The 26,943-nt window shown below is 36.6% G+C and overlaps 2 protein-coding genes across 2 annotated transcripts; both read right to left on the bottom strand.

Annotated features, from left to right (window-relative positions):
* Nucleotides 1-389: 389 nt before the first annotated feature.
* LOC127970676 (PDZ and LIM domain protein 1) lies at nt 390-6,352 on the bottom strand. The gene is made up of 7 exons (XM_052573347.1): nt 6,093-6,352; nt 4,591-4,742; nt 3,772-3,859; nt 2,684-2,868; nt 1,707-1,852; nt 1,359-1,476; nt 390-1,108 (listed from the first exon to the last, which is right to left on the bottom strand). The coding sequence occupies exons 1-7, from the start codon at nt 6,183-6,185 to the stop codon at nt 922-924; spliced, it is 969 nt and encodes a 322-aa protein (XP_052429307.1). The 5' UTR covers nt 6,186-6,352; the 3' UTR covers nt 390-921.
* Nucleotides 6,353-15,359: 9,007 nt separating this feature from the next.
* Nucleotides 15,360-25,022, bottom strand: LOC127970019 (proto-oncogene c-Rel). The gene is made up of 10 exons (XM_052572210.1): nt 24,889-25,022; nt 24,125-24,160; nt 23,230-23,369; nt 22,958-23,106; nt 22,350-22,441; nt 18,889-19,029; nt 17,717-17,821; nt 17,292-17,507; nt 16,844-16,987; nt 15,360-16,747 (listed from the first exon to the last, which is right to left on the bottom strand). Exons 1-10 carry the CDS (start codon nt 24,893-24,895, stop codon nt 16,011-16,013), a joined length of 1,767 nt encoding a protein of 588 aa, XP_052428170.1. The 5' UTR covers nt 24,896-25,022; the 3' UTR covers nt 15,360-16,010.
* Between the last annotated feature and the right edge of the window lie 1,921 nt (nt 25,023-26,943).

Below are 26,943 nucleotides of genomic sequence, written 5' to 3'. Positions count from 1 at the left end.
AATTTGTTGAGATAGTGAATGTGAGCCAAAATCATCACAATTAAAAGAACCAAAGGCTCAAACTAATTCAGTCTGTGTGTATACGGGAGTTTCACAATTTGAGTTGGAATTTTTATTTTGGAAGATAACTTTTGATGGCACTTAGAGGCTTTTGCATCTGAACTCGTCATATATAATGCATATACATACACTGCAAAACAACTATATTGTACTCTGACTGAAGTAGGAGCGGGTTGAGATTTACAATACAACACTATAGCATTTTGTAATTTATTCTGTTCTAATTATGATGTAATGCTTTTGCAGAAAGGCCGACAGGATTCAAATGAATAAACATTCCTAAAAAAAAAAAATTACAAGAATTTGCAAAGAAATAAACCATACAGACGTTTAATAATGGATATGCAACATTTTATTTTTCTAGCAAGGCTGAACATGTTATTTCATACAAAAATATGGAGAATTCAAAAGACAATATACAAACATGGAATAGTTTTTACATACTGGTGTGCATGGGGAATACAGCCATGATGATATACATTTCAATTATCAGTATAAAACATATGAAAATCTGAATATGCAATAAGTGGTCTTGAGCTACCCTAGCACCAATAAAACGAACCTTGAGATAAATGCATGGAATGAAGACGACATAGGTATGTATGATAACAATAGCACTTAATTGGGGTAGACTCTATATTCACATATTTAGGTGATGTCTAATCACGATTTCCTGATTACTGTTGCCAAAGCCCATTTATATCTATGCACTTCTGAGTATTTAAGAGTTTCCACAAACATTCATATTGGCAACAAAGCAGCCCCACTGGAAGTCTATGCAAATAAAATGTTACAGATTTCCAAAGGAATTTTCCCACATAAGGGAATGTGCAGCTTTTATAGTAGAACGTGGGAAACATTCTACTTTGGAAAAACGGTGACGACATCATAACCCTCTGGAGGAGTGACGCGCTCACGTGCGTGTTTCTCGCAGTAAATCTTGTCCTCAACAAAAAAGTGTCCTTTCTGCTTAAGATTGATCCCGCAGTCGGTGCAGACGTAGCATTCTGGGTGGCGAAACTTATCTCGAAGTTTGACCATCATTCCTCTTTATAACCAAATAAAGAGAAAAAAAGTTATTTAGGAACACGTTTGCAAAAAAAAAAAAAAAATCCTACAATTACAGTGAAATTATTAACAGAGAGCAAAATCCACAGGTATTATAACAAGATTGAGTTCCAAAATGTTCCACTAGATGGCATAACATCACAATTGCACTTTACAGTATATGCAACTGTTCCAAGATGCATTTCTTTAAAAACTTTTCAAGAAAGATAAACCAAAAAAGTGAAACTTACACAATCCCTGAACCACATTTGTCACAAAGAGAGAGCTTTTCAGGATTCCCAACCGAGGCTCCAGTTTTGGTGTTTGGAGCCTTGACACTTCTGAAGCCTGATGGTTTATCTGCATCACCTGACACAAAGGCAAAGAAATCCATTTAATGCTAAGGGTTTCTTTTATAGGCCCAAAAACCTGACGCAAAATGTGTTTTACTGCTGTAGCCACAGGCATGGCTTTAAAAGCTGATGATTATGATTGACCAGAAATACAGACACCCATTTTGTCAACAGAAGCTGAGGCCTGGTGACCTATGGGTAATTCAGACACAATGTAGTACAGTACAGGTGTGTATGAAATTATACCGGTTTCCAGGATCTCCTGCAGAACTTTAAAGGAGGCAGACTGGCGAGGAGGCTCGTCGAATTCTTGATTCTCCTGCAGCATTTTGTACACCTCAGAGTCTGTGGCTAACGCAGGCTTTGGCTGGCCAGGTCTACAGGGATCTGGGCTATAAAACATGCAAAAAGTCACACTGATGACAGCCACAAGACAAGCAGTGTTATCTCAAAATCATTATATTAAACTCAATGCCTACTTCCTAGTTCAATCCCTGAGGGACAAACTCAAATAGCTATACGAATACAACACAGAACTGGAATAAGTGTAGCACATAATGATGCATAATAAGTAGAAAAACAAAACATCTTTTAGAAAATGTTTGAAAAACTATACATTTTCAAGAAAAGTCTAAAGGTCATGTGGTGTAACCAAGATTTTTACAATGCAGGTACTTGTATAAAAAATGCTGTCGTTTTGAACTTCTCAAAGAATATTGAAAATAAAATCAGAACAACTTTTTTTCTTTTTTTAAGAAATGTTTCTTGAGCAATTGAAAATGATTTCCAAAGGATGATGTGACAACGAAAGCTGGAGTTATAGCTGCTGAAAACCCGGCTTTATCTTCCCAGAAGTAAATTGCATTAAAAAGCAAAACAAAACAGAAAACACTTTTTATTAAAATTTTAATAATCTTTACATCTATTGTATTTTTGCAGCTTTGGTAAACATAAGAAACTTCTTTCAAAAAATGTTTTCTCAACTTCAGGTTTTTGAATGGCAAAAAGCATTTTTTAAATAACAATATATATAATTATTATTAATTAATACTTTTTTGGGGAGTTAAGATGTGAACTAGCCTTGCCTTGTTGTGTCACATCATCATTATCAGTCATCAAGGTCTACAGGTTACTGAGAGGACTCTGTAATATCATTTTTTGTAAGATAGTTGTACCACATATTTTTGGGTCAAGTATGTTAGTGAGGTGTGTATCATGCTTACATCTTACTGGCTTCATTGGAGGCAGCAGAAGTCTGGACATCACCCACTGCACTGTTAAAACTCTTAATGTTCTCAGAGGAATACAGGCCAGAGGGGTTATTGTACATGTTGGTAACCACTTTTGGACTGCTAGAATTGAAAGGCATGGCGCTCCTGTTATGAGCAGAGCCTATATGTTTCACATCCTGCAGAAAAGTAAAAAAAGAGCAGGAACTATAAGATTACTAATCTCATAAAACAGAAGGGAGAACTGTAACTTGAAAAGGTTATTTCACTCAAAGATTCTTAAAAACTCTATTTACTCTCCTTTATGTCATTCCAAACTTGTGTACTTACTTTCTTCTCCTTTTTTTCTATATAATGAAAAAAATCAGTATTGTTTTGGACTCTACTGACTTTCAGTGTATAAAGAAAATCATTCATCAAAATATCTGCTTTTGTTTTCCACAAAAGAAATACAGTCATAAAGACTTGGAATGACACAAAAGCAAAGCCAAAGACATAAGATCATTTCCTAAGAATTGCAGTAATACCTAACTATTCAGACCAGAAAAATGGTTTGAGAATAAATCATTACTTTAGGTTTATAACGGTAATTATCATAACCAAGTTACAACAGGAAAAAACAGACACGGAAGAGTTTTTCAACACTAATGACTAAGGTTTTTATGACATTGTGAAACTTTGCTCCGTTTACAACATATTTAACAGTTGTTTCTTATTAAGTTTCTCTCTCTGCTTAATTTGGGAAACATTTATAACACCCAAACTATGTAGTCAAGCTCCACACACTTCCTATGATCATCCACATTCTGACCCTAAATTTCCAACATAGCCTGCAGGATGTGGGTCTTGCGTCATGGTTTTGGCTGATAAACCTACTGGTCTCCATGGATAAGGCTTGTTAGGACATAAACAATGACTTCACTTTGGCAGCCTATGGTGCCGTGCCTTTATTTGTTTAGCCGCTATGGTTCTGTTATGTATGACAGTCTCATGCACTATTAAGGTCTTTAAAGCTCACTGAAAATGATCAAGGATTCATTTAAAAACCCCTAAGCTCCCAGATAATCAGAGCTAAAACGCACCTGTGTTTCTTTATTGGCCAGATTCATCTTGTATGGATTGGTCTTTCCTTCTTCAGTGACCAGTGGGGACCACATTTTCGACTCTGATCTACAAAAAGCAAAAAACTTTCATACAGTGAATCAGCAAATGATTAAAGTAAAAATATAAAATCACCATGGCTCAGCAACAATAATAATAATTAAGCCTGGGCCCAGTGTGAAAGATTCAGGCAAGTTGATGCAATTCTACTGATCGTATTTCACAAGTTTGCATGGCATAAAAACACATTGGGTTGCCTGTCATCTGCTGAACACTGTTGTGGCAAATCTGCAGATTTAGACTTGTCTCCAACATGACTTTATCAAGCCGACTGACACATATGAGGATATGTTGAAATTGTGAGAACGACTTGTGACAGACTTGAGCAAAAAAAGAGCTGAAAGTTAGACCCAGCAACAATTTACATTGTATGCAATTATCTTCCACAGCATCAGAGTCATAGCTTATAACTAAAAACTTGTTTTTAAATGTTTGTTTGTCACTTTAAAATTAATAATAAAATTGAATTGCCAACCTCCAATTCAGGATTCAGGGTTTTTTTTTGTTGTTGTTTTAAAATATGCACTAAACGTAAAACAGGACCTCTGAGTAATGGCATCATAATGGTTCATAAAATTAAGTCTACAATGTCTGGAAGAATTTAATAAAAGCCAACATTTCTGTTTGTTTTTGGAAGAGGTTTCATTAGATCACATATATCTGGGTGCTCTACATACTCTCAGCTAACAATACATTCAGACAAACCACTGCATGTTCCTCTTTGCAAAGTAACATGTCACCTGTCAATGGAAAGCACCATTTCCTCTATGCAAGCTTTGATTTTATTCTGTGCTTCCAGGTGAGTCATGCCATCTGTTGACTCTCCATCTATGGCCAGGATCATGTCCCCCATACATAGGTCGGCTTGAGCTGCTTTACTTCCTGGGGTTACCTGAAAAAATCAAAACTGGTCATCATAATTATCATCAAAACCAAAAGGGTTTTAGAATAAAATTGTGTCGTTTTTCATGCCCAAATATAAACTTAAAAGAATATGGCAGAATTTTGACAAAAACTTCTCTTTGGTGTAGCTTTTACATGTTACATGATGACTTCCTCTATAAAGTGTCAGGGTGTGTAGCTTGTTTGTGAGAAAAACGTTATGGTTAAATGTAAACTCAGCAAGTTTTTATTAACTTTTAGCTGGATCTTATTCATCCCAATGGCACAATTGGTTTATATCAACTAGAACGCACAATGTTTGTTTATGAACTGCGTCCACTTCACACAACTGTTTATTTATTCTCTGGACACTCCTGGGTCCGACCCTAACTACAGGGCCGGTCACATCAAGGATGTTTACTATACTGGTAACATTATAACTGTAGCTATAAAGTTTAATTAGTTGTTCTAAATCTATAAGAATAGGAAACAGAGACACAGAGCAACGATATCAGTAGAATCACAGATGACATAACTGCAATACACAAGTTACAATAAACAGAACATTTTTGTGCATAGTTGTGGACACTAATATATTTGTTATAGTTATCGTTCTTGGTGTGATCAGGCCTTAATTTTTTACATTGAGTGTTGGCAGGATGTGCTATATGAGAAAAACTACCATTGGTCATGTGATCTCAACATGTTGGCACCCATGGGAGACCCACTAGATGTAAAATAAAATAGCTTATTCTACAAATATGATGACGTGAGTGTTATTCTAATACAAGTGAACAACATTTTAATAATAATAATAATATTTCAATATTTTTAAAAAGTAGCAATTACAACGTTGTTAAAAATACTGAGTGCCCCTTTAAGAGATGACAGGCATCTTGCTGCGGTTGAAAGTAGTTTGAAAGTTTTAATCGCACGCTTGAGTGTCACATTACCAAAAGTACCACATAACATGCATTCATGCCACGGATAGTCTAACGTTACAAGGAATTTATCGAAATGCATAAGCTTAGGTGTCTGAACACTTATCTGCGATACCATATGGAATCACCTACAGAACTAGTTTGCGAAAGAACCTGATTTTGCGTCAAAATGAACTATTTATTCGCTAATTGTTCTTCGAGACTGACGCCTGAGCATTTTAATCCAAGAGCTCGATACATTGCGACACTGAAGTTCAGATCGATATGGTCGTGTTCACGTGCGTTTCTGTTGGATGCTGCTGCTGCTGTATTCACGCTGTAACCAGTCTGTGGAGTAAAATGTGTTGGCCCAGTAATATCCATAAAAGCCATTTTACCTCTGTGCTAAATGATTAACAACGCCAAAGTTAATTCCTTACCCTCGAAATAGTCAGAGGTTGTTCGAAATCTTTTCCCCCGACCAGACGGAAGCCCCACGGTCCGGGACCTTGTAAAACAACTCGTAAAGGCATACTTCCAACAAGCTTACTAAATGGATGGATATAACGCTACTGAACCAGTGCAGCGTAAACTGCTTTACTGCTTTATGAAGTCTGCAGTTTGGAGTAACTGTAGCAGGACAAGGCGTTCACGTTGAAGAGACCATACCTGGGCGGAGCTTCCTCAGGAGAGAGCGAATAATGTCAGGTCTGTGGGCTGATAAGAGCTTATTTCCTTTGTTTGTTTAGGGGTGGACCGTTACGTCATCTTATGGCCGATTGAAGTTTACCATGTATGGAAGAGCCAAATCCTAAAATTTGGTCTGTGCCACTCCCAAATCCAGATTCCTGACAAGGGGGGATCGCGCATGCTATGCTTTCCAGGAGTACGAATCACATTCTCAGCATTCCCAAAACTTGGAACAAGTGCGGACAAAACGAGCAACGTGGAAGCACATTGTCAATATTGGCTTTACATTAAAAGCTAGAGTTGTTAATAAAGAACAGTAGCACCTTCGCAGAATGGCTTACAGTACAAGTAAAGATAGGCTGCTATATGATTTATGAGTATTTTAAATAATGAGATGGGCATTTAATGTGCTCCTCGACTCAGTTTTTAACATGTTGCTATGCTTGTTATGCCGGTTTCCATAGTTTTTTTTTTACTTTTTTAGATAAACTGCCTTTTCCAGGGGCTGTATTACAAACAACTTCCTCCTAGCCTAATTTCTTTCAAATTAAAAATTGTCTGTTTCCCAAGCAAAATGATAATGGTTAGATAATGATTCTGAGTAAACATGTTATATATAGAGCCAGGGGCTTATCTGTGTTGGCTAGTAACCCTGCCGGATGCAGTTAGAATGTCATTGGGGATATTGAACTGAACAATCTTAACTTTTGAACATAGCCTACTTCTTACACTGTCACACCTTTCCTGTAAAGTTGGTGTCCAAAGTCTGCCAGTAACAGTTTCAGGTATATGCTTAACAAAACTTTGATGAATGTAAGATCTCCAAAATAGTTTATGGACCTTTTTCTCATTTTTGGGTTCGTCACAGGGTACATTTTTATAGATGTAAACAGTAGACCATTGCATAGCTTATATAATTTTCGGAATTACATGGGCTCAGCATTTGCATTCCCATGACTTTTCAAGAGAGAATGATAGAGAAAACTATGGCAGGGAGGAGAGAAATATGTCAAATAAACAGTTACACTCTCAGAAAATAGCCTATATTAGACTTCATGACAGCAGCGTTGACCTTCTTTTGTAATTTAGTGCTAGCATAACATACAGATGAAGCTAAGAAATACATTATCACAGTCTATGATAAAAACTACTTAATAAACCCATTTGAAATAAAGTATATATATATATATATATACGTGTGTGTGTGTTTTTGTGTGAGAGAGAGAGACCCTGGACCACAAAACCATTATGGCTTTCCATTGATACATAGTTTGTTAGGATAGGACAAAATTTGGCTGAGATACAACTATTTAAATATCTGAATCTGAGGGTGCAAAAAAAAAAAAAAAAAAAAAATCTAAATATTGAGAAAATCACCTTTAAGGTTTTCCAAATTAAGTTCTCTGCAATGTATATTACTAGTAAAAAAATAAAGTTTTTATATATTTACAGTATGAAATTTACAAAATATCTTCATGGAACATGATCTTTTTGTGGTCCAGGGTACACACACACACACACACACACACACACAAACCCATATATTTTACTAACTCTACCACTTTACTAGTGTATAGTAAGAAATTGTAAAATGTTAAATAATGTAAAATAAATAAGAAATGAAAAAATTAAATGAAATAGCTGTACAAAATAAAGTAGCCACATAGTAAAGAAAATAGCATGTCTGTCTCCTGACACCATAAATAGAAATTGAATTACACTGGATAGATTATATATATATATATGTGTGTGTGTGTGTGTGTGTGTGTGTGTGTGTGTGTGTGTGTGTGTGTGTGTGTGTGTGTGTGTGTTTTTGGTAAAATGGCACAATGGCGCAGTTTTTTAAATACCTGAAAGTACAACATCATTCAGTCAAGTTTTATAATAATCAAGTATTATTTAAGAATAAAACTTTATTAATTAGAAGTAAACTCTATAACCATGTTTGAATGCTTATTAGTCGTTTTAACTGAACATTTTAACTGGTCTGGTGGTGGTGCTTTTTTTGGTCATTCATTGTTTCTGTACAAAAAAAAACAATTGGGAAAAAAACCTACAAAAATACTTATAAGATAATAATTATACGATTCCTACGAATAAGATCTATAAAACACACTAGAATTACTAAGGATTAATGAGCTGCTGGATTCATAAATATTAAACATGTTTTGTGCATTCCCTCGAACTGATTTGCTGAAATCAAAACAGGGACGATAATAGGTAAGCGTCAGCCAATGAGATTGCCGTTTGCGCATTAACTCCACCCATTACCGGAAAACCAGGATGTTCTTAAAAGCTGAAGTCTTCCATAGGAACTCTGTTATTTTGACAGGAAAATACAACAAAAAATATTGTAGCATGTCAATTCTCTCTATCTCTCTCTTTCTCTCTCTCTCAATTCAATTCAGTTAGCTTTATTGGCATGACAGTAGTACATTTTGCATTGCCAAAGCATACATATGAAAAGAGAATAGCCTATATACAACAGTGTAATTTGGAACAATATAGCAATTAAAATAACGTTTGAACGTACATCTCACTCTCTCTACGTGAGTGTAAGAGAAAGAACTGAATGAAAGCACAGAGATGAACTGAATAAAAGCACAGATATCCTGACGGAGAGTGTTCGCGAGGGAAAATATATATGTGCTAAACTTATACTTAGCATCCAACAACACACTGGTGAGTCAAATCAGCTAATTTATTAGCCATTGGCTAATACTAAACATCATTCAGCCGCCAGAAGGAAGATTTAGTCGCATTTGCGAGTGATTTACTCACAATGTAGAGGGTGGGATGTAAGATTAAAGTCTACAAGTAGAAATGTGTCTTCTATATATAAATATCAGAGAATCTGATCATTTTTTCCTTTATTAAAAACTATAAAATTAAAGTAAAGGAACACTTTACACTAATACGCATAAAACTTTGCATATCTTCTTAAAACAAAAATAATCACTTAAAGTTAAAATTTGGCCTTTTTGTATAAATAACAGAGAACCAGGTTAAATATTTTCCTTAATCCCTTAACAGAATTTGTTTTACATTTCTCTTTCCATTCAAAAGTTGGAGGCTACATTTCTTACAGCCTATTACCTCTGAACGAGCCTGTTGGCGGCACCACCGGCGCGTGCGTACGAGCTCGGAGTTAAAGTGCGTAAATCAGATGTGCTGTAAACCCATGACCAACAGAGGTCATCCTCAACCCTTTGCACTCAAACATACGAGCAGTTTTGAAATGTCTGTGTTGTTTTCGTTTCCACTTATTTTTTCCGTGATGACAGCACTGTGAACGACAGAACCACAAACACAATGCTCGTTCTCAAATGAGATGCTTGCTTTCATCTTAATAATTAAAGCGTTTGAGCGCGAGATCAAAACATCACTGGAGTTCATGAAGGTTGTTTTAGTTTTTTTTTAGAAAGTGTACATACATTACACCAAACTGAAACGCAGTGTTTAGCACCTCTTATAAAACCTAAACATGCGGTGTTTGAGTGAGATAACAATATAAAGATAGAGAAATTCTAAGTTCCCTATGCTGTTCTTTTTAAAGACACGGTATTAATGTTGTTCCTCTTTGACAGTGAGCTCTGTTGAAAAGCAGAAGTAAAGCATGTGACCTGAAACTATCAGCACAAGTTGGTGAAAGTATCGACTTTAAATTGTGTTTCAATCTTGTGGTTAGTTCTGAGGCCCCTCTGCCCCTGGTACCCCTCAAATGTGTCATTAGCGGAGCTAGAAAAGTGTCTTGTGATGTCATTGTGTGGGACTCAGTTCAATATTGATAGAAGGAGCTCAGGAGTGTGTCGTCAGAAGACGTCACAGAATGTGGGAGTGGGGCCGTCGTTTTGTTGAGTATGGGGCCGGTGGTGACATTTTGAGCTGTTAACACCTTCTCCCTCTTCAACCCACTCCCCAACCCACAGACTGACGCAGTTGGGTTTGACCAACAGTACGAGAAAGTGCTTAGTGGTCAGATACAGCTAGACTCTAGTTAAATTTGGGGGCAGAACATATCGTTTGTACAAAATAATACAAAGAGCTAAATAGTTATGGAAAATAAATAAATATTTTAATTAACCAGCAACATAAATTATATTAATTAATGTGTAAAAGTTTTAATGTCTTTTGTTTTGTTGATTATTTTGTAGCACTGGATGTATTTTACACAAAATATATTTTAATAAATCATTTGTTTATCGTATTAATCTAATTAATTTACATCAGTTAAGTTGTAAAAGGTGTTAAAGTTTCAAATGTAACTTTTGCGATATAAGTTAAACTTTAAATGCATTGTGTTGCTTTTTGCAAAAGTGTCAAACTATTTCACTCTCAAAAGCACACAGCACAAAATTTTCTGGTTTTGTCTGGTGTATGTAACCTAGTATGTTCTGTAAGTCTCTCTACATGTGTTTTAGCTTGTGTATATACTGTTTTCAAAGTGAGTATAAGATTGTGTATGAGAGTGAAAGTGTTTGGAGGTGTGGCACTGAATGAAAAAAAACAAAACATTAAGTATGACTGGAATTTAATAATGGAATAGTGATAGCTTCAGTATGTATCAATTTTAGCTCAGATCAGAGTCAAATAATTTGCAAGCACAGACTGCTCTAATGCAGGTCTCTCTGGTTATAAGGATTTTCCCTCTGTACTGAAATCTGAGATTCATTGCACATGAGGTAAGCATTTCAGGCAAACACACAGGCAATATGTAATTAGACAGACCTTCAGGACACTTATACATGGCTCTCTTTCCCCAAGCAAAGCTGTTTAATGAGTACCCTTGAATTCACAGTTGTATAAGGTAGATTTGCTTGCTGAAGCGTTTCTGAATGGGCTTTGTGACCTTTGCTTTAGACCTTTAGATCAGAATAGTTTGAAAGTGGCGTGTTTCATTTTCTACTCAAATCATTTTGTGTAGCTTGTATAAAACTTGTTAAGCAGGATTTTCAGATTCAAACATTAATGTTTTTACACTGAAAGAAATGAGCGAAAATGCAATTCTCACTAAGAAATTGCTAGTCAATATGACAAATAACAACAAAGAAATGCAAGTAATACATTGAATTAAACTAGAGATTGACGGATAATCGGTTTTACCGATATCACTTTGTCTGAAAGGAGAGGAATCAACTTAAGACCTATTAATGCACAAATGAGATGCATTACATAAATTCTTGATTTGCAGTTTAAGCTTTGCGCTATGGAACCACATGAACAATCATCTAAGTAATTAAAGCTCTGTGGAAATTAATTGTTTATTATCTATTATAAACTGGCACATACACATGCTGTACTGGTATCATAAAAATAAAAAAAAATGAATGGTTATAAAAAATCCAGACTGGCCGATCATGCAGTTTTGAAGTAGGCCTGGTATATTTTCAGTAAATACACCGCAATAAATAATTTTTATTTACAACTTTATTTTCAAATTTTAGTATATAGGAGTCTATTTTTTTTTTTTTTTTTTTTTTTTTGGAGGGTGGGGGGGGGGGGTTATCAGTCTTTAACAGTGACAAAGAAATCACTGTCTCTCACCGGTGCCCAATAGCAAAGCTTGGCATTGCAGCTTTCATGCAATCACCATTCATAAACACAGTACATCGTTAGACTGTAATGTGATCTTTCCTTGTTAGCTTCCTCATTCTCCTGGTGAGAGCAGTGCACAAGAAAAGGCAGTTTTGTGAGGCGTGTCATCCATTTCCCATCACACAATGATGTGCGTGTGTGTGTGTGTGTGTGTGTGTGTGTGTGTGTGTGTGTGTACGCGTGACGGAGGACAGGGGGAGGAGCTTGACTGGAACTGAGAAGTTTGGCTCTGTTGTGTTTTGCCCTGGCTTTGTTCCAGGGCAGAAATGCTCTGACCGAACATGTATCATACTAATGTAGACACAAAAATGACAAAAGACTTTTCAACATAGTGTTGAATACTGGTAACAAGATAATGTTATTGTGATAAAGGCTTATATGCTAACTCATGTTAAACACAGAAGCACTTATAGATATGACAATGCATATACTGGAAAATAAGTAGGAGTATATTAGGATTAAGCAGCAACTGCATCACTGTGGTCACAATTTTTGTTTGTTTTATCCCAACACATTGTATTATGCAGAATCGCTGCTAATTTTTTTTATCAGTATGATGTGCAAATATTAATTGTTGTTAAACTGTGAGATGTTTTTATTTTAATCTTCTTCATTAATTCCAAGAAGGTAAATGAAACAAATGTCACGTCTTTTATACACTGACATCTGCTCAAGTATTTTCCACTAAGATCTGTACGATTATTACCTCATGATGGTAGTTATGACAAAATCAGGACTTAGGATCTGACATGATCAAAAGAACTCTATAGAGTCATTAACCTGTTACCTTTGCCCTCATTATCATGCATAACTGACAAATGTCCCTGTGTATGAACTGTTGTTTCTGTTTAGGAACTGCACTGTGGTTTGCTACAGACAGACAGACAGGAAGCCAAGATTTTAAACGGCATGTTTTCCAGATAAGACCATACGAAGATTCTGTCTTCAAGTGTGTCCTGTATTCACAGGTATTGACGTCTCTGAGGAAAGCAGCTCTTTGGGGAAAGCAGCTCTAGCTAAAACTGGCTATAAACCACACAATTTCAAGAAATCTTGTGAGCTTTATCAGAATATATAAAAAGATTGTTAAAAAAGTCCATGCACTGACGTCTTTACTATAAATGTTTACCTAAAAAATGAATGACTCACACTCTTGGCTTAAAGGCCTATGATTGTTCCTGTTTTTGTTAGTTTTTCTGTACAGGATTCAAAAGCATTTTCTTTGACGCTTGAAAAGAAAATTCTGAAAACTTTCCCCATCAGACCATCCAAGAAATAGATGAGAACAGATTTGGAGATACATTGCAATGAATGGAAGCCATCAGAAATGAGTTCAAACAATTGATAAAAACGGCTTAATAATTCACAAGTAATTTATGTAAGCCACAAACTGCCTGTTTGTAATAAACAAATACATCACTAAGATGTTTTTACGTTTTTAACTTTGCTTCGGACTATGTTTGGGTAAGATGAAGGAGAGGATAAACTACTAAACTGATTGCTCTCTGAAAACAGGGTTGTATGTGATTCAGCTATAGGTCATTGAGATTAATCCTGAATCACATTTTAAAAGGATCATCTTATCTAGCTCAGTGTTTGCGTATGCTAATGGATTCTGTAACCATAATATTGCTTTCTCCTGTAAAAAGTGGTCTTGTCTGCATCAGAAGAGAAATAACAGAAAAAATTCTGTTGGAAATTAGTATTTCCATTTTTGGCCAAACTATTCCTTGAATGTATTAATCACACTGTTGAATGAACATAATTCAATGGGTTGGCTTTTATTAATGCTAAAGGCTGGCAAATGAAGGTAACATTTGTGAGAAGTCCATTAAGATCTCTGTGCATAGGTGGAGTTTCACTTTTAGTGTTGGTGGGGGGGGGGCACCCTCTGCCATGTATTTAGGTAACATATTCTACATTAAAAATAGAGTGAATTAACAATAACTGCTGTACAAAGAGTAAAAAATTTAATTAAGAAATGCACAAAAGCCGCTTCTTTTTCCGAATTGCGTATATGACCACTATTTTTCTTCCATCTCTTCGGACAAATTTTCAGTCAAATCATTCTATGTGTGCTAGATCAAAGCCAGGCTTGCCACAAAAGTAATTACAACAAATATGTATCAGGGGAAAACAGAAAGGAGATGTTTAAATTAATTACTAATAAATAGTGTTTTCTGAGTTGGTGTCGCAAGGGTGAAGTTTCTGATCCTGACTAGGCATCTCCTTGTTAGACGCGCCTTTAGAAAGTACATCTTTATGGATTATGAATATAATGAAAGAGTTTTTGTTTGTTTTCGTTAAGTAGTAATATAAAGATTTCTATAGATATATTTATCATGTCTGTGAGGCATGTATTCACTGATTTTCGGTTCATTTTTGTGAAGTGCACCTGTTCAAGAGATGGCAGAAAGTGCATCATGTTTGTTTTCTTTACTTTCTAAAAGCACATTGTTTTGTTGATATTGTGAGTGCACACAAAAAAGTAGAGCCTTTACAGTTACTAATGATGTATTACTCGAGTCTCGGGGCGGTAATACAATGACAACTTGTCCCTGTTATTCTGCTTTTCACAAAAATATTCAGTAAAACAGTTTTCAACATTGATGATATAAGAAATAATAATGTTACTTGAGTAGCAAATCAGTTTAAGCTATAAGGAACATGTGACACTGAAGACTGGAGTAATGGCTGTTAAAATATTTATCTTTGAAAAGATGAATATTCACAGAATCTATCGATCACAACAATAAATTACAGTTTCAAACATATTTAACAACAAAACAGTTATTTTCATACTCAAAGTACTTACAATATAATTTTCTTTTTTCTTTTTTGATCAAATAAATGCAGCTTTGTTGAGTGCAAGAAAAAAACAATATGAACCCAAACTTTGAATGGTAGTTATATAACTTCTATCTCCGGAGGGAGTTGGTAACTATATAATAGTGATTTAACCCATGTAGGTCATTTCTAGTGATTATTAATGCAGATTGTTTAACTGATGGGGAATGCAATAACTATGTATATGCAAAATATAAAACGTCATTATTTTAAAATAGTCCAGTATTGAAATTACATAAAAAGAGAAACAAAAAGTAAAATAGTATTATAGTATTTCCAAACTGTTGAAAAAAAAAGTGAATCAAAAGATTTCATTAGGAAGTAAAAAATTCCAAAGTTTCAAAATCAGTCAAGTAACTCACCAACATAACAATAATATGTTTCTAAGCATTAAATATAACCCTGTTGGGTGTTGAAACCTCTTGAATGACACGATGACTGGTTCACTGACATTTTTTGTTAGGAGCATATGTCAACGGGTTCAGAAATATGAAAGCCACTCATACAGTATCTGCATCCACAGTCCCCTCTTCATTTGTACCGAATGTTATATGAAAAGACATATGTACACCAAATAAGAGAGTTTAATCCTTTATTTACCTGAACTTTGGAATGTGAAACAGAAACAAGATGATGCATTCAAATTACTAGTATAAGTGAAAACAAACATTGGTAACCTCCACATTATCAAGAATGTATCAAACATTACATACATGAAATCGGAAAAATCCATGTCCAGTAGTATAAACTTTCATTTTATAAAAATACAAAAACTTGCCTATAGAAAATGCAATGTAAAAGCTTGTGTATGTTGAATAAAGTAAAAACCGAACAAGTTTTCTAAAGCCATTTTATCACTTTTGAGTAACCAAAGAAAACCCTTGTTTGAACAGCACATTTGAGAACCTTGGATAAGAAGCATGTTTAAAATGACATAGCCATTACCCAGGGACAATTCCCTGCTAGTTCCCACTTTAAGGAACACAATTAACCTGTCATAATTGAGCATTTGTGGACTCAAGATCCCAAACGTCTCCAACATGACCATCAGACTGTTATGTACATAAACATTTAATAAAATCTCACTGCTTTACCTAATTGGTGGCAGCATCTTACAGTATTTCCAGGACAACTAGCCCTTCTGATTTTCAGAAAATACATTCAGTGAACATGAATCAGAGCCTACATTTAAAGAACAAAATATTAAACAGTTATGGGATTCGACTCTATTCGTGAAAGTACTGCCAGGGAAAAGAATCAAGATTGCTCTCCTGCCCCATGATGCCGGCAGGGTAGGAAATCTGCGAGACCCTCTGATTGGGCCCACCAGCTTCCATTTGTCTCATGGTCTCTGCGGTACCTCCATTGGGGGAGGTGGAGTTCAAGAGCGCGGTGAAGGACGACACACAGTCTGAGCTGGACCCCAGCACAGCCATGTTGTTCGAACCTTGAGCTTCTTGTTTCATTGGTAAGACTGGCTGATGATTGCTGATGAGGTTTTGAAATATATCATCTTCTATGTTGCCTGTATACAAGAACCCACCGGTGCCTGTTGCCCCATTCTGGGTGTTTTGAGGCTGTTGGTGCCCAAAGTTATACCAGTTATGGGCTCCTTCTAGTCCTTGCCTTTGAGGTGGCTGTTGGGATTGCTGGACCTGCTGGTTCTGCTGGTCCTGCCGAGGCTGTTGAAGAAACTCCAGATCCCTATCTGTCAGTTGAGGAAGGCTGTTTCCACTTTCCCCTGTGGTGGGCATGCTGGGACTTGGGTTCACCTGCTGTAGGACCACTCCATTACTGGGGGTGTTGGCGATTGGACTGGACCATGCTTGACTGTGTGTTCCTGATGGTGGGGTTTCTGTTAGCTGTGGCATCATGGGGCAGGACGGAGGGGCTTTATTATAAAAGCCTGTTGGATTTTGGCGCATCATGCCTCGGTTTGATGGAGGATAATAATTTGTAGGCTCTGTAAAAGGAATATGTATATAAGTACATATTTATAGAATTTTTTTGCTATATTGCTATTTAGAATGGTTTAAATGAAAAGTGTTTGGCTTCTTACCCATTTTAATTCTCTGATTCATCAAACCTGACGAAGCCACTGCTTTTGGTCTGTTAATGAAGTTCATGGCTCCTTGGGAGAAGCCAGAAAAGGATTTCATCTGGCTTTCAATTTTACGTTTCTTCTCTTGACAGCCATATGGATCTGAAAAAAGAGACATTATGCTCATGATCTACTAAAACAAATAAAATGGTACATTATATCAATATAATAACCAGACAGGGTTAAAAAAGGCTAACTCCTCAAAATTGGTATTTAAGAAATAATAAGTGATTGTAAAATAAATACTTTTTACATTGAAAAATATATTTATAATTTTTTCAAATAATAATTATGGTGTTTGCAATGTCATGTGGTGCAACTGCCCAAATGTGTGATATTTTGAATAAAATCTTTTCAAAAACAAATGAGACATTTACACGTGCATTTAAAAAAAAAAATGTATTACCTTTGTCATCAGGCAGATAGCGGAACTCCATGGCCTCACTGACCTCCTGGTCTGTGGGCCGACGCAGCTGCATGCGCACTGTGACAGGGACTGTGATGTTGGTGTCACAGTAGGCAGGTGTCTTGAACACTATGGCCACTTGCCGGTGTACGTCTGCCTGTGAGAATAAGCCTTTGGCCTCCCAGGTCTGAGTGAAGAACCTCACCTCAATGTCATCTAGAGTAAGGTGACATGATGGTATTAAATAAAAGAATGGCGAAAGAAGAAAACTAGCAATGGAAGGTGGATAGATAATTTCCATAAAATAAAATTAATGGATGATGAATAAAAGAAAATAACTTAATAAATACAAATATGAATGTTAAAATCTAAAATCGATAACACTTAAGATTTTTTTTCTTCAAATCATTCAAATGTTCCCGTACCTTTCTGTACTTTATCGCAGAGGAGGAATATCTCATCACCTCCCTTCACACTGCCGCTGTTCTTGTTCACCCGGCAGATTCGCAGTTCGGCTGTATTTGGGGCCCCTGAAACAAACACAGGTCATTGAGATTGAAGATTAGAAAATCTTACATGCTATGAGCAGTAAGAAAAACCTTTTTCACATTCTTTGACTTTATCGGAGTATCTGTGGGCACAGCCACACTTGCAAACATTATGTCCTGAGACTGAAAAAGCAGCCAAACCTGTCATAATTTACAGAGTAAGGGCGGGGTGGTTTATTGCTTCCTCTTTTCTGGGTTGTACGAGACTGATTTCTGTGATGGCAAAGAACGGCTCACCATATTAACACAAGCTAGTTTTACTTCATTGTCATGAGAACAACATGAAAGACTTGAAAGTCAGCATCTACAACAAAATGAAAGGGTTTAACTAACTCATGGCCTGAGCTTTTTTTTTTTATCCGATGACTTATTTAGCATCACACAACCGCACAAAAACACTCTGCAAGCATTGCTGTTCTGCTCGCGCTGTACAGCACCATCACGTGAGGAAGTGTTGAAATGGACCATGCTCACTTCCTGTAGTGTGGGATGTGGCCACTGACAGATCTGTCACCTAAGCAATGCATTGCCACAGCTTCGTGCTCTGTGGAGGTAGTGACTCGCATCAGTTTTTTGCTTATTTTCGTTGATTATAATGTATAGAACATGATATAGAATAAGTTCTATACTTGAAAATTATATACAAATCCACTCTTTTCTTTCTTAGCTAATAAATATCACATTTAAATTAGTTTTTATGTAGTGGACTGAAATTTGCATTACTAAAAAAACTTAATAATTTTTATACTCATAAAAATCATTACAGTAAATACTGTAATAATGCTTACTTTATTCGTATCAAGAAACTAAAGGCAATATTAAAAAAGCACCATGATAAAAATATAACTAAAACAGTGAGTAATAAATATTGTATTCTATTTCAAGATTTGCCCTACCATCCCTAGTGACTCTGTACGACTAGCAGCAGCAAAAACAACACTGTTCTGCCACTCATCAAAAAGCTAAGTCCATATCAGTGTTGTAATGCAGCCAAACAGTTTTCAACTTGCAGAAATGACAGAGCGTGCTTTTTATTTGTGTAAACTCACTGTTGTCATAGATAGGGTTGGAGACGATGGGAGGCAGAGCGGTGTTGTACATCCCGGTCTCATCTTGCAGGAAAACTTGGAAGCAAAGACGCACCACATTCAGATCATATTCCTCAGTCTGCAGCAGCTGGTCTCGGGGAACTGTGGACACAAAATATAACAACAAATATAAAGAGTCTGTGAATGAAGAGGAAAGGGGAAGAGGGATAAGAAAATGAAACAGGCACGAGAACGAAAACCAGGTCAGTTCGTTTAAAATTAGCTGACAAACTTGTTTTTTAGATTTTTTTTTGGTGTTGAGTATTATTTCAGGATAAAAAAGCAGGTTTATCACAGTTCTGAAAAAAATGCATAAATAAATAAATACTATTATAAATAATAACATTTTAAAATGAAATACAATGTAATATTATTTTAAAATGAATGTGTTTATTCAATTTGCAGTTTTGCCTTTTTTTGATTATTTTAACAAATGTACCTTTACTTTAATATAGTATTTTTTGTACTTTTAACAGTAAATTATTGTAATACTGGAAATTTATGCAAAATATATACATTTATAATTAAAAATTAAAGATAATTAAAGATATCATAATTTTAGTAGACTAAACAATACTTGGCAATCTAAGCCATTGTGCATGATTTACTTCAACTTTAGTTGTGATCCCACATATAAATAAGTGATATAAATCTATATTTCAAATTTTGCATTAGTGTTGTTTACAATATAATTCCTTTGTTTAGTTAGTTAGGACTGAAACGCATGATGTAATAATGAACACCTGACCGAGGTGTATTTAAAGGCAGCATTAATACAAAGCATAATTGTTGTCCAAGTCAGAAAAGCAAGCAGCATGCTGTGCACTTGCAGATTTCACCCAGCAGCATCACCAGAAATGCCACTGACACATCAGCCTATGCGAGCACAACCACCCACACGAGTGCTAGTGTAGACATCTCTTAGTGTGTGCACCTCCGCCCCCACGCTCTCACTCTCAGGAGTCTGCCTCTGTTCGCCCCACGGCTATCCCGCCCACAGCTCTGAGGTCACAGCAGGTGGAAATAGAGAAAGACAGCTCGAGTGACAAAGTATCACTGACGACTCTGCAGCAAAGGGGGCGGCCTCCTGACGCAAAGAGACACCTCTGTCCAGACCACAAGCCCAGAAGTGGGAAAGAAGGAAGGAGACGGAAGCTGAGCAGCGAGGAGCACAGCAGACAGATGTAAAACAGACAAGAGGGAACAGTGGAACAGAGGTGAGGTGGGAAGAGATGAGTGGGTGTGGAAGATAGCAAGAGGCGGAGTGTGAGAAAGGCAACTGCGAGACGCAGTGTGGTCATGTTTATTTGCGTATATGTGCACCTCTGGTTCTGCATTTAGTGAAATCGGGGGGGCAAGAGACACAAGTGGACAGCAGTCGCAGGTGGGGGGCGACTTAGGTTAGCGTGGGCTGCTGGAAGGTGAAGCAGAGGATTCGAGCTGTAGAGAGAAATGGGGGCAGGCAGGTGAAGATTCTCCATTCTGTGGGCACACCACCATTCCCAAGACTGACACTCATCTCTCGTCACCTGAACCCACCATCTGTGACATCTAACACCAAAATGTGCCCTCAACACCCACTCAGCACCCATCACGGCAAATCCAACTAGGGGCAGCCTCACAGACGCCACGATTTTTATAGCTACATACTTTTTTGCTAACATGACACATATGCCTACTGATTAAACTGCTTGTTATTTCGAGTTTTTGTGAGTTCTTTTGCACAGTAACATATTACCAGCCACATAAGGGAATTGTAATCAAATATAGAAATGTCATGAAATGCCCTTTTTGAGGTGCAGTTATGCGTAATTTGAACCCTCCCTCTGTTTAATGACAAATATTTTAGGATTTTACAGTCCGGACCACTTTAATTCATGAATATGACAAAATTAATCTTCAGGTCAAAATTGAATAAATTATTTTTTAATGTGAAAAAATAGATTTTTCAAAGTAGAGTATAAGAGAGGATAAGTTGCACAGAAAATACTATTTCAGTCTTTCTACTTTCTAATAAATTTCATGTTTAATTTAGTGTGTTACTTGTGGTTTCTCTGTTTGCAAAATATACAATCAATATTGGAGCAAAAAGGGTTTCAAAACAACTTATTTTCATTGTAGAAGTATTAAGCAGAACATGAAACAATTACATCATTAATCACAATTACTGGTATGACATTTAATTCTCAGCTATCCTTTCATGTTTGTGACAGCCCTAACCACAAAACGAATACCTCTTCGCAAAAAAACATTCGATTACCTAGTCAATAATGAAATGAATGCGTCATCAGTTCAATCATCGCGGGATCATGTCAGTTCGAATGAGGTCATCTCTGGCAGGTCATCCCTTCAACACACGACCAAACTTCAAAAGTAATTTAAAAAATAATCTCACTACGACTGCCACCATGACTAATCTACCTAGTTTTTAGGGGACTGTCAGTGTTCCACAGCCAAAGAGAGAGATCTTTATTTGGTAATCATAGCAGAAGTGAGAGCAGTCCCTCAAACAGCCTGTCACCACAGAGAACAGCAGAACAAGCATGAGGAAGCAAGTTCACAATCTAGCATTCCCTGTTCACTAACCATGTTGTGTAAAGTCCTGTTGCAACGTTTCCATAATTTCTCAAATATCATTTGGCTAGACAATGGTATGACTCTACAAGAATGATTCTACAACATCTGCTAACATAATGTGACATGCTTGTTGAATCACTTCATATATATATAATACCTTAAAGAATATGTCACACTCATTTATCACAAAAACATTCCTGGTGGTGGCAAGACACAATCTGAAACTTTACAAACGTTGACCCTGCTGTAATTTCCTCCCACACAATAATTTGCATGGAATTCCTGAAGTATTTGGCCTTTTGCATACTTGAGAGTAAGCCAACGTTATCAGTTACACAAAAAAGTATAGTTTACAGTTCCTCCTGACATTCCTCCCTCTCTAAATAAATTCCCCCTGATCATATGCCACTCAATACCGCAGCCAGTTGTGCAAAACATTCACTAAAAATAAAGAGAAGTGATTTTTTCTACCCTAACTGCACTGTCAAATGACAGCGTGTCATACAGTATTGAAGCCAGGAAAGAGAAAAACGGATAAGCGTTAACGATTTTAACATCGGGCATCTTCTAAATACAGAATTTTTGATAACAAGAGAAAGTGAAAGAAACTGGGTCAGTAATAATAATAAGAGGTAAGAGAAGTGACTACAAGGTTCAGATGTTTTCCTTGCAAAATTGGAGGATAAATCGGATAAATCTATGAACTAATTTGTACGACACTATGCATAAAAGCATCTACTAAGTGAATAAAAATAAATATAACAAAACAAATAAATACCCCAATTCTGATTAAATCTGATGGCCTTTCTGTGTATGCATATTCTATTTGGGCCATTTGTTCTCACCATTGAAGGGGTTGATTCTTCGCGTAATCCTCTGCATTATGGCGTCTCTCACTTCTCTTCTTCGCACACACTGGATACCCAGGTTCTGAAACCTAAAAAATAAAAAACAAAGAAACAATCCGTTAAACTGTGTCGGTCAGATGTTTAGTTCTTTATGTTGTACCTCTTGAACACTGATCCTAAAGACTAAAGCTAACAGGAACAGTGAGGTTAGAACTAACCATACTGACATACTGTTTAAAATTGAGGGCAGACTGGAGCTCTAAGGCTCTCATTTTGCATATCAGGGGGAATTCCCTGAATGGCTCCCTACTCTGAAACAACATGGTTCTTTAAAAAAAAAGAAAAAAAAAGAAGAAGAATGGACAACCCTTCGGAAGAGAACTGTGGTAGTGTGTGGGCTGGAGTAATACGGAAAGCACATTGGAATGGCTTTGATGTGGGGCACAGAGATGTTTCATTTCATTAGGAGGAAAATGGTAACAGGACCAAACGAGATTAGAGCAAAGTATGCAGATAATATATCTGCAATCAAAAAGTTTTAACCTTCTGTATTTAAGTGACATTCAAACTATTTTGACATTTTAACATTAAAAGCACCAACTTACGCGATGACTCTTCGTTCAGGTCCAAACTCTACCTCGTAATAACCATCCTTGCAGTCCTTACCCACCAAGTCATGGGGATGAGGTTTATATGGGTCACTTTTGGTCACCAGGGTAACACGTACTTTTCCTTTCACGGTAACATTTAGAATCTAATAGGGAGAGATATAAAGAGAGCTGCTGTTTTTAGTATCACTTAGTGATCACGTTTTCTTTAAAGTTGAATCATACAGTGAATTCTTTCTTCAGTGCTGTAACACATTAAAAACAGGTACCTGAATGCTTGGGTAGGTTCTGTTATTGTCTGAGCTTCTTTCTCCAGGTATGCTGCCCGCTGAACGACCCTCGCATTTGTACCTGAAGCGCATGCCTCTCTGTTTTGGCTGCTCGAAGATCTGAACACAGGGGTCTCCCACTGCACAGACCAGGAGAATGACATCAGTCAGATTCAGAAATTTGAATATCATTCATTCAAATATTCAAAATTAATAGACAGAGTAAAAACCATGTCAAAAATTTTATTAAAATGCCAGCATTGAAGATGAATAAGAACAAGACAATGGCCTCGAAACACCTGCAGAAACAACATCTTGCGTCTTTCACAGAACCTGACCATAACCTGACCACAAACAACGCAGCCTGCCAGTAAACAATTTCCCGCTCTCTGCACCTGTGGGCACAGAACTTTACCAGCTCATCCAGGTGCCATTTTACTAAGCATATCATAACTTCAAACACCTGCACAAACAGCTGCATTTGGCATGCAATATATTTGGTTGTTTTTAACACACTTCCTTCTGACATCGCCATGAACAGATGAGATCTATTTACCTACGCATTATTACTCTGTGAAATGTCATAAAGTAAGCCGGGGGAAATAGTTATAATGCATGAACTAGAGCCAATGTATAATTTAGTAAAGTGTGCAAATGACACTCACTACTGCCTGCTCATGAGATTTGTCACTTACAGGAAGTCATGTCTTTATCAAACCAAAGAGGAAGTAATGTAAGGAAATCTGAACATTACATCGTTTTTATGAAGGCAGCTGTGTGGCGTTTAAACAAACTTGATGAGTAATTAGGCAAAGTTTATGATCCACCCTAAACATGTTAGTAGCAACGACAGAATTAGTTTTGCATTTGGCACAGATGAATTTAATGTACTTACTTAGATTTGGGTCCCTGTGCATTGAGTGGGTATGCACTGTACAGAAAAGCATGGACAGAAGAACACAGATGAACACAGGCAATCAGCTAAATAAGTGTTATAATGCATATTATATTGTACAAGAATTAACAAACGTGCAGATCAGAATTAACAGTTGAACAGTTGAGTTGAAACCGCCTCTAAAAGTTCCTCATTTTTATTTCCTGATGTTAGCTTGTCCCTCGTGTATTCGTGAACTGACAATTAATTTGATTTGTTTAGTTACACAATATTTATCTAGAGTTTAGACGTCTTAAGAACTTTTATTTTCAGGTAATGTGAATCATATTGCTTTTGTTTCTAAAGTGCTTTCTATAATTGTACACTCCCTGAAAGACAACCCTGCATTTTATTCCCTGTAATATATAAAACAACAAGCCTGTATGTTTTTTCTTCAACAGAATCAGACTTGAAAATGCGGAACATATTACACTGTAAGATTACAAATTACATTGTAAGATTTACAAACACAACAAAATATAGCATAGAACGTCGTTATTATTGACACAGATTCTATAGGCCTATAATCTAAATTATGAGTTGGTACATTCAGTATCTTTAATTGTCTATCTAAACAACTCATTAAAGCAACAGTGGTGTTTTGAATCGACTATATATTACACAGACTTGACCTGTACGCATAATTCAAGACAGGAAAAACAAGAACGGGAATAGAAAAAGACAGCTAGGCCTACTTGACTAATTAAATAAATACTTTTACTCACCATCCATGTTATGCGAGCACCCTTGTCTTAGGTTTTGCGTCCGAGCTCTGAACTGCTTAACAGATATACAGTAACACTTAAACACAGATGAGTCCTGACTGGGAATTCCCCACTATATCCAATTCCCCGACCAGATATCAGGTCACGCCCTCTATGGCAAGCCGGTTTAACATCTAATGTAGGTGACTAGCAATAAATTGTGATAACTCACCAGTGACTTTTTCAGTTTCTCTAATAATTATTTTATTAGATGATAATACTGTGTCCTTTGCTGTTGCTCACTATTCCAATAGTGGAAAGTAACTATTCGATTGTTAGTTTAAAAAAAAAAAATCTCTTTTTTAATTTGATGGATTCCACTTGCTCTTGACAAAACAGGGGCGTGTCTATGTGGTGGCACCTGCCCCCTCTGAAATTTGGCTGGCCACCCCAGGTGCCCCCCTACCATACCAAATGTCTTGCTATAGGCTTGTTTTTAGTAAACTTCTAACTGCATCTGGCAGTGACAGGTCCTGGCATTTGCAGCTGTCTATGGCCTCTTTCTTCTCCTCTTTATACTTAAATTTAGGCAGTTTCTATAACCGGTTATATGACAAATATTGAGAGAGCATAATGTTACGCAAGCCCTGATTTTGCTGCGTTAGAACATTTTAATCACTGAGGGTGCTAATGAAATAAGTAAGGGTGCTCTAATCTTAATGCACATTTTCACATATTTTGTCAAGGCTATTGTTATGGTTATCACTATGACAATCACTACTATTTTGAGAGTGAATCCTGCATAAATATGCAGACATCATTCCAAAAACTTTGCAACGTGTGTGGCTGAAAAACAAAGTTCTACATTTTAAATGGATTATAGACTAGAAAGTGTGCAACGAGTGCTCATAAACACTAAAAAGCTAGTGGTAAGCTCATAACCAAAGCTCATAATGGCTGGAGAAATAAATAATGCAGATTTTCCAGTTTTTGTTCCCATTTTGTAAATACATAAAAGGTAGGTCTAAATCCGGGTGATCACTTTTCAAATGTTATATATATCATCATATCTTCATATCATCAGTCTCGGACCGGCAATACCATGACTTAGGTGCCCTTGAGCAAGGCATAAATGGCTGCCCACTGCTCGGGGTGTGTGTGCACTTTGGATGGGTTAAATGCAGAGCATGAATTCTGAGTATGGGTCTCCATACTTGGCTGAATGTCACTTAAATATTTAATTGATGAGTTGTCAATATGATACATAATACAATATAGGGTATAGCTGCAAATCCGAGCTCTGCTGCCTGGAGTCCATTTGCTTCTGTGAATTGCAGTGATTCATTTGCTTCTCCTTTGAGTTGTATTCGGCAGTTTGTAAAACTATTCCTTGGATTTCTTGTCAAATCTATTTGTACAGTCAGTCACAAAGATTTTTCTATTTTTTTGTTTTGTTCTGCCACTCAGTCTTTTTGCCAATCATTGGGTATAGCCGCAGTCACTCCAGCTGACATTGACTATGTCCATCTATTGAATATATAGGAGGTTCGACTCAGTGCCGCTGAGCAGCTATTATTCTAGTGGTACTTTATGTCATACACTGATCCTCAGATCCTTTTGCGCAGTGTTGCTTCAAGCCAAACTCGTCAAATATTAATTAGGCTTGCCATACTCTTCAGCGTCAGCAGCCAATCAAACGAGGGATGTGCACACTGTCAAATTCAAATTAAGCAGAAATAAAATGAGAAATATCAAGGTGCTTGTAATAAATTAATACGTTTCCTTTACTCTCCATTTCGACCAATAAGGATACGTTTTGAGATTTTGAAATCCCACGAAAAATTTAACTTCATACAAAAAGTTTCACTTCAGTCAGTCTGACACTTGCTGGGAATTTTTACACTCTTTATGTTCTCTTGCTTATTTCATTGAATATATAAATTTCCTCTCATAGAACAGGCATAAAGGCAGGTTTGAAAATACTTAAACTGTTTACTCGTCTTTATATTGTTCCAATCCAGCGTATCTTTAGTTCTTGAGCGGAACATGAAAGGAGACATTAGTCAGAACGACAGC

The sequence above is a fragment of the Carassius gibelio genome, chromosome B13 (genome assembly GCF_023724105.1).
Source record: "Carassius gibelio isolate Cgi1373 ecotype wild population from Czech Republic chromosome B13, carGib1.2-hapl.c, whole genome shotgun sequence".
NCBI classification, from domain to species: domain Eukaryota; kingdom Metazoa; phylum Chordata; class Actinopteri; order Cypriniformes; family Cyprinidae; genus Carassius; species Carassius gibelio.
Note: the sequence above shows the minus strand (reverse complement) of the source record. Positions and strands in the feature narration are given on the sequence as shown.